At 39.6% G+C, this 13,357-nt stretch overlaps 1 protein-coding gene across 1 annotated transcript in view; it reads left to right on the top strand.

Annotated features, from left to right (window-relative positions):
• The window catches only part of dock1 (dedicator of cytokinesis 1), an 850,868-nt gene that overhangs the window by 626,993 nt on the left and 210,518 nt on the right, over positions 1-13,357 (top strand). The window contains exon 30 of the mRNA XM_072479204.1: positions 1,340-1,488. Within this exon, the coding sequence (XP_072335305.1) occupies positions 1,340-1,488 (149 nt within the window). The remainder of the gene's footprint in view (positions 1-1,339; positions 1,489-13,357) is intronic.

Genomic DNA, 13,357 nt, shown 5'->3' with positions numbered 1-13,357 from the left:
AAAGTATCTTCAAAGAGGAGAGAGGTAGTTGTGCAGAAAGGTTTAGGTTAAGCTCTACAACTTCTCCATGCTATATGATACTATTATCACTGATCGTATTGGGCCAAGTCATAACAATGAACAGAAATAGACAAAATGTGCTACAGGTAATGAAATTTAATATATCGCAAGATGCCAAATATTGAAGTGGAACTGACTCGAGAGCATTTCACTACCAGATGTCTGCCTTTTATGCATCTCAGTGGATTAACATAATCAGAACCCATTGGATGTGTACTGTAGTTATACAACCAATTGCAAAGATTTAACATACAAATCCGAGTGTGACCCGGTGAGATGGAGGGCATAGGTGTGCTAAGTCATTAACAGTAAAGAATTGCCCCTCCTTAAGAAGCAAATCATTTCAGAGGTCAGTTGTTGTTTATTTTACCAAGTGAATAAGCTTAAAATAAAGAATTCTGTTAAGTGTGGTCTCTCTGTTTATGTGTTTGATCTGCTTTAAGAGTTAATTATTCCATTAATGCTCTGTTTTGCAAAAGAAAACACACATTAGGTTTACTTAAAGTGCATCTACAGTGGGCAGCCACTACCTGTGCCCTTACAATTAGCATAGATAGTGCAGTAAGGTCAATAGAATGTTGCTGTTCTACTGTGAATAAACATAGCATTGCACTAATAGGTTGTAAAAATGGTCCGAGTCAGGCAGTAGATCAATAGTAAAATAAGTTCAGAAAACATAAATTGACAGATCAACTTTCAACTTTATCTATTTATGTTAGCTACGTAAAACTGTTCTATTTATTGCCTTTCTTCTTTTATTAATTGCTAGTGATCAAGAAGGAGATTGTTATGCATGCCACATTTTGGGTGGTAATGTATGAGTTGCGTAACAGTGTACCTGGGAGAGTACCCCAAAGTTGCGCTAGCCCCACTCACTATCCTCCCTAACCCATCCCCGCAAGTTCTACACACTTACATCATGCACTTACCTTCTCCCTGGCCTGTCAAATGTGGCAGAGTCTTTAAACTTACTTGATTTATGGCAACTAATGCCATAAACAAGGATGGCATGTGCTCCTCCCCTCTAATGGACAGAAGACCATGGGAACCCTCTGCGCTACACATATCTGACCCGGCCGTAATTGTAAGGTCAAGTGGGATAGAAGCAGCTGGATTCCAAGGTAAGTAACTACGAGCGGAGTGCCAATCCGACTCAGTTGCCACTTTACCAGAAGTTACGGGCCAAATTGTAAGTTGCTTAGTTTTGTGCAGTTGTAGTATTTTCTTTCTTGACAAAAGATGTAATTGTTTCCATTTATGAGTTATTTTTTCCTTTAAGGCCAACACAAAATCAAATTCATTCCGGAAATGGTGGGTCCTATCCTGGAGATGACTCTTATTCCAGAAACTGAACTGAGAAAAGCCACAATTGCAATATTCTTTGATATGATGCAATGTGAATTTCATTCAACAAGAAGTTTCCAGATGGTAAGTGAATTTAAGATCATGTTGAAATCCATTTGACTGTGACTTAATTTAATTACATGCTCGCAATGCAAATAAATATTTATTGCCATAAATAAATATAGGCCAAAATCTTATAGTTACCTGGATCATTGAGCATAAGATGGAGCTGCACGTCAGGACCCTATGAAGCCCGAACATACGCACATGTGTGGAAATTTCCGAGGGAATTTAAACTTCCGATGAACTGATTTCAACTTCCTGGGGTCTTCCACAAAAGTCTTCAACACTGAGCTTAGTGTTGGAAACTTGTGCCAAATACATGCACTTTACCTGCCCAATTATGGTGGAAATGTTACCCTGGTTAATACCTGGTCTTACACTGATTACCCAGTGTAAGTGAACTGAGCCACTCACCCACTCCCTAACCTTGTGAAAGATCTGTACCTTTAAAAAACCTACCTATAAACAGCAGCTACTGTCGTGAAAAGGGGCATATCCTGTATTCATTCGTCTTTTCTTGCAATTGTTACCCACAAAAAGTTAGAAGAATTAAAATTACTTCTAACTTCTGGATAACTATTGGTGATGTCTGCGGCGACTCATCATTGCTTCGGTTGGAATCAGAAGTCCCAAATGATCAAAAGGAGCGGGCCACAGAAACTTTGCAGGAAGCATCAATTCACACAGCATTAATGCTGACCAGAAGATAATTTTTTTCAGTTAAGTTTGATCTTATTTGCAGTCATCCATATTGATATTTCAGTCTGATGCAATGATATATATATGAAGGTGAGTGCAGCTACAGTACGTGGTGTTCCAGTGACAAACAGTCAAGTGCCGTACGTCCTCTTAATGCATTGTATACTGCTGACTAAGTTGTTGCTCTTATTCTTTCGAGTAGGTTTTCAGTGACTCTTAAAACATGAATTTTGTAATCAGGACAAAATGTAAGCTAAGCTGCTGGTGTTTGGTCTTTCATTTACAATAGATTGATTTCGCTCAATACATGTGCTACTCATAAATAAATTATTTCAGAATACTAAAAAGTACTGAAGTAATTTAATTAGAGTGCAGTTCTAAAATAAGTCAGCAGATCTCCTGTAGCTTTGCTTGTGTGTAGTAGAATTATATTTTTATAAAACTAGCAAGGTGTTGTTAACAAAGGACTAAGTAACTAAATGTGTCAGAGGAAGTCTATGCTATATGTAAAACTTGTATATATTACTCTCAGATTTCCTGTGGAGTGGCTTACAGTGAGTTGTTCAAGCTGGTGATATTTGTTTGCACCAGATTGTGTTTGTAGTTCTATTTTGTTTATTTGTTGCATGATGCATGTATTTTGCTGCAATTTGTGTCTTTGAACTTATTCATATGTGTTATGTTAGGTTGGTATATTTGTGTTGGGGAATGTTTGTGTCTGGCAATGTTTGTTATGGTGGGTGTGCGCTTGTGAATATGTTGAATTGTATGCTTGTGTTTGTACAATTGCCTGTTTTTAATAATGTGCGTGATTACATTTGAAGATAAATGTGTGCAATTTTTAACAGAGTAGGTGAATTGCAATTGAGTTAGTGTTGGAGGGATACAGTGAAATGTGAAGTTAACAAAATGCCATGACGAGCTGGGTTACTCATGTTACTGTGCTACCAGTTGTGAGGATTGAATAGCAGGTATTTCGTTCGGTATTAGCAATGCCACAAAAGCACAGTTATATCATATTTGGAGATAGAGAAGTTTCTAATTTTAAGTATGTATGTTTCTTTTCTAGAGTACAGAAACATATTGCGATTTGGAGAACATGATTAACATTACAGAATTACAAAAAATAATTCAAAAAATTGTATTCAGTGCCGCGTTTAAATTCTACCATAGGTCAACTGTACACTAGTAATTGCATTGAAAACAAAACAAATACGCTGGCCTCTAATAACAGAATTAAAATTGACTACAGAATAAAATTAACTAAATTAGTAATTGGACATAAATAAGAAATTGTAGTGTATGTACATTGTTATGGGCCAGGGTTTAGAGAACCCCAAAGTGTATCATGGAGTTCACCTGACCCACAACTTTTAATAGATTGTGGTATGGGGAGCACAGGGCCCACTTTTACAGGTATGGTACAGCAGAAATGGAAAAGTATTTTTTAAAGCAAAACAATGTTTATTTTATGAACGCGTTAACCTTTTTAAAACATAGAGTGAACATCTTACTAACCATTAATTCAAATACAACTCCCAAAGAATACAACACTAAGTAATCCTTTAAACTTTGCTTTTAACATCCATTCGAGTTATAACACCTTTTACCAGAAGCACATCAGGTTAAAGTCACTACTGTTATTAGTTTTAAATCACTAGGATCGATTTAGTCTTTAGATTCCAGAGAGAGATTCATGCACCTTCTGGCTGTGACTGCAGCTATCCAGCTCTGAAAACGAAACTAAAACACACCCTGTAGCAAACAACCTAAAACGAAAGTTAAAAGCCGACAGACAGCCCAGCTCCACCCACTCTCTGACATCACTGCAGTAGTAAACACCCATTTATTAAAGGTACTCTCACTACAGATATTTATATACACACCCATTTATAAACACCCATTTCTTAAAGGTACTTCACATGACACATCCCCCCCAAGAAAGAAAAATAAACCAACAACTTCTAAGATGGTTTCATTTTTCACCTTTTCACTGTCCTTTAAGAAATGCACACAATAAATATACTTTTTTGTTTTAAAAAACAACACACGCAAACAGGTATAATAATATGGTCCATTTTGTTTTCTTCCTCCAACTGAAATCCTTCTCGATTGACAGTCTCTTTGAACAAGAAGGTCTCTGCACGATCCGTCCATTTCTCTACGCCTCAGCATTTCTTTTTAAAGTCAGATTCTTTAGTTCAATCTGATCACAGAGTCCCTTGTAATTCTCCAACACAGGAGCATTGGTTATCACAGCATCCAGGCAGTCAAATGCCTGTTGAAAGTCCGCTGTCCACTGAAATGTTCGACGTTTCCTCAGCAAGTCCATCAGTGGAGCAACCACGCCACAAAAATGTTTTCACCAATGTTCGAACAAATCCACGCACGACAAGAAATTGCATTATTTCCCTTTGTCTCGGGGGTATTGAAAACTCCTCAATAACTGTTGGTTTCACATCCCGTGTGACCATTCGACCCTGTCCAATTATATGGCCAAGGAAAGTGACTTGGGCTTTTCCAAATTCACTTTTGATTAGGTTTATCACCAAACCTGCCTCCTGAAGTCGATCGAATAACTCCATCAGTTGTTTCAAATGTTCTGTCCATGTCTGACTGAAAATTACCAGATCGTCGATGTACACCGCACAATTGGGTAATCCTGAAAAGACTTTGTTAGTTAACCGTTGAAATGTGGCTGGGGTGTTCTTCATGCCAAATGGCATAATTTTGAATTGGTATATACCATCTGGAGTCACAAAAGCTGAAATCTCCTTCGCCCTTTCGGATAAAGGTACCTGCCAGTAATCTTCAAGTAAATCCAGTTTGGAAATAAAAGCTGAATGTCCCACTTTCTCAATGCAATCCTCCAAACGTGGCATAGGATAAGAGTCCGTTCTTGTAATTGCACTAACCTTTCTATAGTCCATACATAACCGTTGGGTACCATCTGGTTTTGGTACCATCACTATGGGTGAGCTCCATTGGCTGCAACCCATTTCAATTATGCCATTTTTAAGCAACTCTCAATCTCTTTGTTAACCTGTGCCAATTTTAAAGGGTTATGTCTGTAAGGATGTTGTTTGACTGGAACAACGTTTCCCACATCTACATCATGTATAGCCATTTTAGTACTTCCCAATTTATCTCCACAAATATGCCCATGAGATATCAATAACTCTTTCAGGTCAGATCGTTTTTCCTCTGGAAGGTAACTCAACAATTTATTCCAATTTTTAAGAACATCCTCGTTTTCCAATTAATTTGAGGTATGTCAAATTCAGTCATCTAGATTTGGTTCGTCACTTTGAGTTTGAATCATTAAAACCTATTCCTTTTTCTCCCCTTCCCTTTCAAAGTACCTTTTAAGCATATTCACATGACACACTCGGTGAGTCTTCCTCCCATCTGGTGTTTTTACCACATAATTCACCTCACTTAATTTCCTTTCAATCTGATAAGGTCCACAAAACCTTGCTTTTAAAGGTTCACCTAACACTGATAACAATATTAAAACTTTATCTCCACTGGCAAAACTACAAACTTTGGATTTCTTGTCCACTACCCATTTCATCACATTTTGTGCAACTTTTAAATATTGTCTAGCCAATTCACCTGCTCTATTTAATCGTTCCCTAAAATTTGAAACGTCATCCAATAACGTATTTCTGATTTCTCACTCACCAATTTTTCCTTAAAAATTAGTTCAAAAGGACTAAATTTGGTTGACTCATTAGGTGCATCCCTAATTGCAAACTACGAATGGAATTCCTTTATCCCAAACCTCTGGATAATCGTGACAATAAGCCCTCAACATTGTCTTTAATGTCTGATGCCACCTTTCTAACGCGCCCTGCGATTCTGGATGGTATGCAGTTGATTTAAATTGTTTTATTCCTAAGCTATCCATAATTTCTTTGAATAACTTTGAGGTAAAATTTGATCCTTCATCCGATTGTATTTCTGTGGGTAGTCCATATCTAGTAAAGAATTTAAGTAACTCCTCCACAATCTTTTTGCTGTAATATTATGTTCTGGAATGGCCTCTGGAAACCTAGTAGACACATCCATTATCGTCAAAAGATATTGATTCCCACTTTTCGTTTTAGGAAGCGGTTCTACGCAATCAATTAGGATCCTTGTAAAAGGTTCCTCAAATGCTGGAATGGGTATTAAGGGTGCTTGTTTTATCACTGCTTGAGTTTTCCCTATCACTTGACATGTGTGACATGATTGACAAAATTTAACTACATCTTTATGTAGCCCAGGCCAACAAAAATGTTTCTGGATTTTAGCTTGAGTTTTCCTTATTCCCAATGACTTCACACTGGTACCTCATGTGCAACTCGCAACACCTCCTTTCTATACCCTACCGGCAATACTACTTGATGAACTTCTGCCCACTTTTCATCCGCCTGCATATGTAAAGGTCTCCATTTTCTCATCAAGACATCACTTTTATGGTAATAACACTTTGGTATACACGTAGATTCCTCTTCCGTGTATGCTTTCTGATACATCCGTTTTATTTCCACATCATTTTGGTGTAACTCCTCCAATTTCCCTGAGCTAAAAATATCCGCCTCATCCGCCACCTGTTCTTGTTCTTTTTCAACCATCTGATTAAAAATGGTTTCTGATAATTGCACTTCAACTTCATCTTCACTCTTTGATTTCTCCTCTTGTCTTAACCTGTGACTTTGCGACCTTGTTACTACACAATCCGGAAAAATCCCAGGATATTCGTCCTTCAGCACTTTAGTTGTCTGATTTTCCACTGGCTTGTCACCACAGTAGGCATCACTCCCACCTGCGATCCAGCTAGATCATTATCCAAAATAAACTGTATTCCTAGACAAGATAGTTTCTCTATTACTCCTACTACCACTACACCACTCTTCACTGGACTTTCCAACCTTACCTTATATAATGGAACTCTACTCCTCTCACCCTGAATTCCACATATTACCATCTTTTCTGGCAACATTCTTCCCAAACTACATAACTCCTCATCTCTTACCATTAAAGATTGACTAGCTCCCGTATCTCTTAAATTGTGACTTCTTTACCTGCTCCTCCTGATACACATGAGTAAACTTTACCCACACAAGTAAATTCTTTAAAGCCATCTGGCACCTTCTTATCAATCACCTCTTGATCAGGCTGTACAATCTTTTGCACCTCCTTCACTTGGGCTTTCCTTTACCACTTTAACAAACCCCACTGTCTTATCCTGGTTTATCACATCATGTGACTTTAAATGGCCTAGTTTATTACAGTGAAAACATTTGAAATTTTTAATTTCTTTTCCACCTTCCTGGATTTCTTTTTTCATCTGAGGTACACTCCTTAGTATCTCCCATCAGATCACCTTTACCTTTACCACTTGAGTATTTCTCATGTCCCCAGTTTCTATCCCTCACAGGCTGAAACTGATGTCGGAAACCAAGCTTTGATTTATGAACTAATTCATAAACATCTGCCACTTATGCTGCTAATCTCACAGTTTTATGCCTTTGCTCTTCCACATGAGTTCTCACTACATCAGGAATTGAATTTTTAAACTCCTCCAAAAGTATAATTTCTCTGAGAGCTGCATACGTTTGGTCTATTTTCAAAGCCCTTATCCACCTATCAAAATTACTCTGTTTGATCCATTCAAACTCCATGTATGTTTTACCAAATCCTTTCCTTAAGTTTCTAAACCTTTGTCTGTAATTTTAAGGCACTAGTTCATATGCACCTAAGATGGATTTTTCCACCTCCTCATATGTCCCAGATACCTCCTCCGGTAGTGATGCAAACACTTCACTAGCCCTACCTACCAGCTTTGTTTGAATCAGTAATACCCACATGTCCTGTGGCCATTTCATTTGTTTAGCTACCTTCTCAAATGAAATAAAAAAGGCTTCTACCTCCTTCTCATCAAACCTTGGCAGTGCTTGGGCACATTTAAATAGATTCCCACCAAGCCTTCGACTTTGACACCCTTTCTCACTATCCTCATCACTATCATCCAATTGTACGTTTCCCTTTACGTCTGCCAATTTTAACTGACTGTCATGTTTCATGGCCATTTTCTGAAGTTCAAACTCGCTCTCATTTTCTTTTTCCCTGTTCTGTATCTCCCTTTTTCTTTCTTTTTGTTCTGCTCGGGCTATTCTTTCTGTTTTCCTTTCTTCTCTCTCTTTTTCCTCTCTCATTCTCTTTCTCTTTCTTTTTCCTCTCTCTTTCGTATTCAAGCTGCTTTAATTCTTTCTCATGTTCCATTTGTTTAATTTGTAACTGAAATTTTGCCATTTCCAATGAGTCAATCTGTATCTCAGGCAAGGTTAAATGCTTAGCCACCACCATAATTACCTCATCTATTCGCATTTTGTCAGGTAATGTTAACTGCAATGCTTTTGCCGAATCCAACAGTCTGCTTTTGGTCTCTGTCCGTAAGGTAGTGCATGTGACCGTCTCCACCCCCAAAAACTTCTGAGCCTCTGAAAGAGCCATTGTCCACAACACACTCCCTACTTAAACTAAAATACCACACCTGAAAAGCACCCACAATATGCTCACCCCTCACTGTCTTTAAGCTCACTAAGCCAATCCAATAGATAGACTTTTAGCCCCCTCAAGCCCCCAATTTGTTATGGGCCAGGGTTTAGAGAACCCCAAAGTGTATCATGCAGTTCACCTGACCCACAACCTTTAATCGATTGTGGTATGGGGAGCACATGGCTCACTCTACATTAGTGGTACTGCAGAAATGGAAAAGTATTTTTTAAAGCAAAACAATGTTTATTCTGTAAACTCAAGTTAACCTTTTTAAATCATACAGTGAACATCTTAGCAACCATTAATTCAAATACAACCCCCAAAGAATAGAACACTAAGTAATCCTTTAAGCTTTCCGTTTAACATCCATATGACTTAAAGCACCTTTTACCAGAAGCACATCAGGTTAAAGTCACTACTGTTATTAGTTTTAAATCACCAGGATCAATTTACAGTCTTTAGATTCCAGAGAGAGATTCATACTCCTTCTGGCTGTGACTGCAGCTGTCCCGCTCTGAAAACAAAACTATAAAACACCCTGCAGCAAACAGCCTAACACGAAAGTAAAAGGCTGACAGACAGCCCAGCTCCACCCACTCTCTGACTGCAGTAATAAACACCCATTTCTTAAAGGTACTCTCACATGACAACATCCACAGTATATCATCTGGAAGCAGCGAGGTCATGCTAGAACTTTATAAATTAGTGGCTGAGCCTCCAGCTGGAGCAGTGTGGACGAATCCAAGCACCGCACTTCAGGTCAGGTAGATAAAGGCCATAGAAGAGTACAGAGGACGCTTACCAGGAAGGTACTTAGGATGACGAGCATCAGTTATGAGGGAAGGGTATAAAAATTAAGGCAGAATTAGTTAATAGATGTTTTCAGGAGGATAAAAGGTTTTGATAGAGTAGAAACTGTATCCTGGGTGAGTGGGTTAATAACCAGAGGCCGGAGGTCTGGCATAGAGGTTAGAAGAATTTCACGCAATCAGACTTGTCAAGATCTGAAATGTTGAACCCTAATACGGTGGTGGAAGCTGATTCCTTTAATGTTTTCAAAAGGGAGTTGGGCAGGTACTTGAATAAGATAAACTTCAGAGGGTTGCAAAGAAAAAGTGGGGTTGCGGGATTCAACCAGATTGCTCTTTCAAAGAGCGAGCAGAGTCAAGATGCACTGAATGGCCTCCTTCTGCATTGTACATTTCTATAATTCTAATCTTGTGCATGACAGTGTGTGAATGTAGGTGCAATTCATTGCTACAGGCTATAAAGAAAATGTTACACTGGAAGTTGTGAACTGTAATGCAATTTTCTATTCAAACCCAAATTAAACTTATTGCAGCTGACCCCAGAATATTGCATGTGTTAACAATCACTTTGTTGTTCTGCAGCTATTATTTCCAAATGGTATCATGAACCAACCAACCAGATCCTCTAGAAATGTAGATAATTTAGCTGTAGTATTATAACATTTTCTAACTTTAGTCAACTTATAAAAGATTTTTTTTAAATTCATTTCATTTGAACTTCACTCAATTTAATAAGATGTATTTGTGGCTCAAGTATGCTGTCCTCTACAGTGGGGAGACCAAATGCAGACTGGATGAGTGTTTTGTGGAATACCTCAGTCCGCAAATGTGATTCCGAGCTTCCAGTCACCTGTAATTTTAATTGTCGACCCACTTCCACTCTAATCTCTCAGTCCTTGGTCTTCTACTCTATTCCGATGGAAACCAATGCAAACACGAGCAATAGCACTCCCAACTCTTCTGCATTTCAATTATTTTCCAGTTCTGTCGAAACATTGTGAACCTGAAAGATTAACTCTGTATTTTTTTTCCACAGTCACTGCCTTACCTACTGAGTATTTCCAGCATTTTCTGTCTTTATTTGGCTTGTCATCATCCAAATTTGTGACCATTTGGCTTGTCATTTTGCATATTGGTCCTTTGTAAGACCTACTCAACTAGTCCCATTGCCCTGTCTTTTCCACAGAGCCTTGTATTTTTTTTTATCTACAGTTAATTTTCCAATTCTGTTTTGAAAGCCACTGTTGAATCTGCCACAACCATACACTCAGGCAGTGCATTCCAGTTCGTAATCACTCTACTTCTTTTGCAAATCACCTCAAATTGGTCACCTTTGATTCTCGACCCTTCTGATGGAAAGAGTTTCTCCCTATCTACTCTGTCCACACCACTCATGATTTGACATCTCTATTAAATATCCTCTCACCTTGTATTTGTATTTATAAATCCCAGGTTCCAGCATGTCTTAATGTCTAATGTCCTTTAGGGAGGGAACTCTGCTGTCCTTACATGGTCTGGCCTACATGTGACTCCAGACCCACAGCTCACTTAAATACCCTCAGAAATGGCTTAGCAAGCCAGTCAGTTGTATCAAACCACCACAGAAAATTGGATAAGGTATTAAGTTGGGGAGACTACTTATCATCAACCTGGGCACCAGATATGACAACAGTATATGCAGCCCTTGGCTTGTGCCAAAATTGGGAGAACTGTCCCACACACTAGTCAAGCAACAACCCGCATAGTCAAAATCACGGAATCATACCTTACAGACAATGTCCCAGTCACCCCCGTCACCATCTCTGGGTATGTCCTGTATGACCTGTAGAAGTGTCATCAGAAGGGTATACAGTTGTTAGGGAGTTGCTTGGAAGTCCGCAACATTGAAGGGTAGCAGGGTGACACAGTGGTTGCACTGCTGCCTCACAGTGCCAAGTACTCAGGTTCAATTCCAGCTTTGGGTGACTGTGTGGAGTTTGCAAATTCTTCCTGTGTCTGCATGGATTTTCTCCGGGTGATCCAGTTTCCTCCCACAGTCCAAAGATGTGCATGTTAGAAGGATTGGCCATGCTATATATCCATTAGTGTCCAAAGATATGCAAGTTGGACTATGGGGATAGAGAAAGGCAGTGGGCCTAGGTAGAGTGCTCTTTTTGAGGACCAGTGCAGACTCAATAGGCCAACTGGCCTACTTCTGCACTGTATGGATTCTTTAGATTGACTAAATACCTCATGAAGTCTCAAGGCATGGGCATGGTCTCAAGGTCAAGCATGGGCAAGGAAACCTCATGTTGATTACCACCTATTGCCCCACTCTGAGTTGATGAATCAGTACTCCTCCATGTCGATCACCGCTTGGAGGAAGCTTTGAGGCAAAGGCACAAATAGTACTCTGGGTGGGACATTACAAAGTCCATCACCAACAGTGACTGACCGAGCTGGCCGAGACCCAAAGGATATAACTGCAAGTCTTGGTCTGCGCCAGATGGTGAGGGAATAAACAAGAAGGTAAATCCTATTAGACCTCGTACTCACCAACCTACCTGTTGCAGAGCATCTGTCCATGACAGTATCAGTAGGAGTGACTACCGCACAGTCCTTATGGAAATGATGTCCTGCCTTTACATTGAGGACGCCTTCCATCATGTTGTGTGGCACTACTACCCTGTCAAATTGGACAGATTTTGAACACATGTAGCAACTCAAAACTGAGCATCCATGTGGCTCTGTCGACCATCAGAAACAGCAGAATTGTATTCAACCACAATCTGTAACCTCATGGTCTGGCATATCCCCCATTCTACCATCACCACCAAACCAGGGGATTAACTTCAATGAAGACTGCAGGCCAGGCACTGGACCAGGCATACTTAAAAATGAGGTGTCAACTTGGTGAAATTACAACACAGGGCTACTTGCATGCCAAGCAGTGGAAGCAGCAGGTGATAGACAGAGCTAAGTGATCCCACAACCAATGGATCAGATTTATGCTCTGCAGTCCTGCCAGATACAGTGGTAAATGAGGGTGGGCAAATAAACAACTAATTGGAGCAGGAGGCCCAAAAATATCTCCATCCTCAATGACAGGAAACTCAGCACATCAATTCAAAAGACTAGGCTGAAGCATTTTTAACCATCTTCAATCAGAAGTGTGGAGTGGATGATCCATCTCGGACTCCTTCTGAGATATGCAGCATCTCAGATGCCAGCCTTCAGTCAGTTTGATTCACTCAATGTGATATCAAGAAATGGCTGAATGCACTGGATACTGCAAAGGGTGCTGACAACATTCCGGCAATAGTGCTTTAGACAAGTGCTCCAGAACTATCTGCAACCAAGCTAAACTATTCCACAACAGCTACAACAATGTAATGTACTCAACAATATAAAATATTGCCCAGAGACGAGCTATCCATAAAATACAGGACAATTGGTCAGAAACTGACCAATTACTAGCCCATCAATCTACTCTCAGTTACCAACAGTGCTATCATATGGTACTTACACAGCAATTACACTTTGTTTGGGTTCCAACAGGGCCACTCAGCTCCTGACCTCATTACAGCCTTGGTTCAAACATAGACTAAAGAACTGAACTCAAGAGGCGAGGGTAACTGCCCTTGACATCAAGGCAGCATTTGACCGAGTATGACATCAAGGAGCCCTAGCAAAACTGGTGTCAATGGGAATCCACCGGTGGAATTCATACCTAACATAAAGGAAGGTGGTTGTGGTTGTTGGAGATCAATCATCTCAGTCCTGGGACATCGCTGCAGGATTTCCTCAGGTTAGTCTGCTAGACCCAGCCATCTTCAACTGCTTCATCATGACCTCCC

The sequence above is a fragment of the Scyliorhinus torazame genome, chromosome 16 (genome assembly GCF_047496885.1).
Source record: "Scyliorhinus torazame isolate Kashiwa2021f chromosome 16, sScyTor2.1, whole genome shotgun sequence".
In the NCBI taxonomy this organism is placed as follows: Eukaryota; Metazoa; Chordata; class Chondrichthyes; order Carcharhiniformes; family Scyliorhinidae; genus Scyliorhinus; species Scyliorhinus torazame.
The sequence above is the reverse complement of the archived record's forward strand: the minus strand, read 5'-3'. Positions and strand labels throughout refer to the sequence as shown.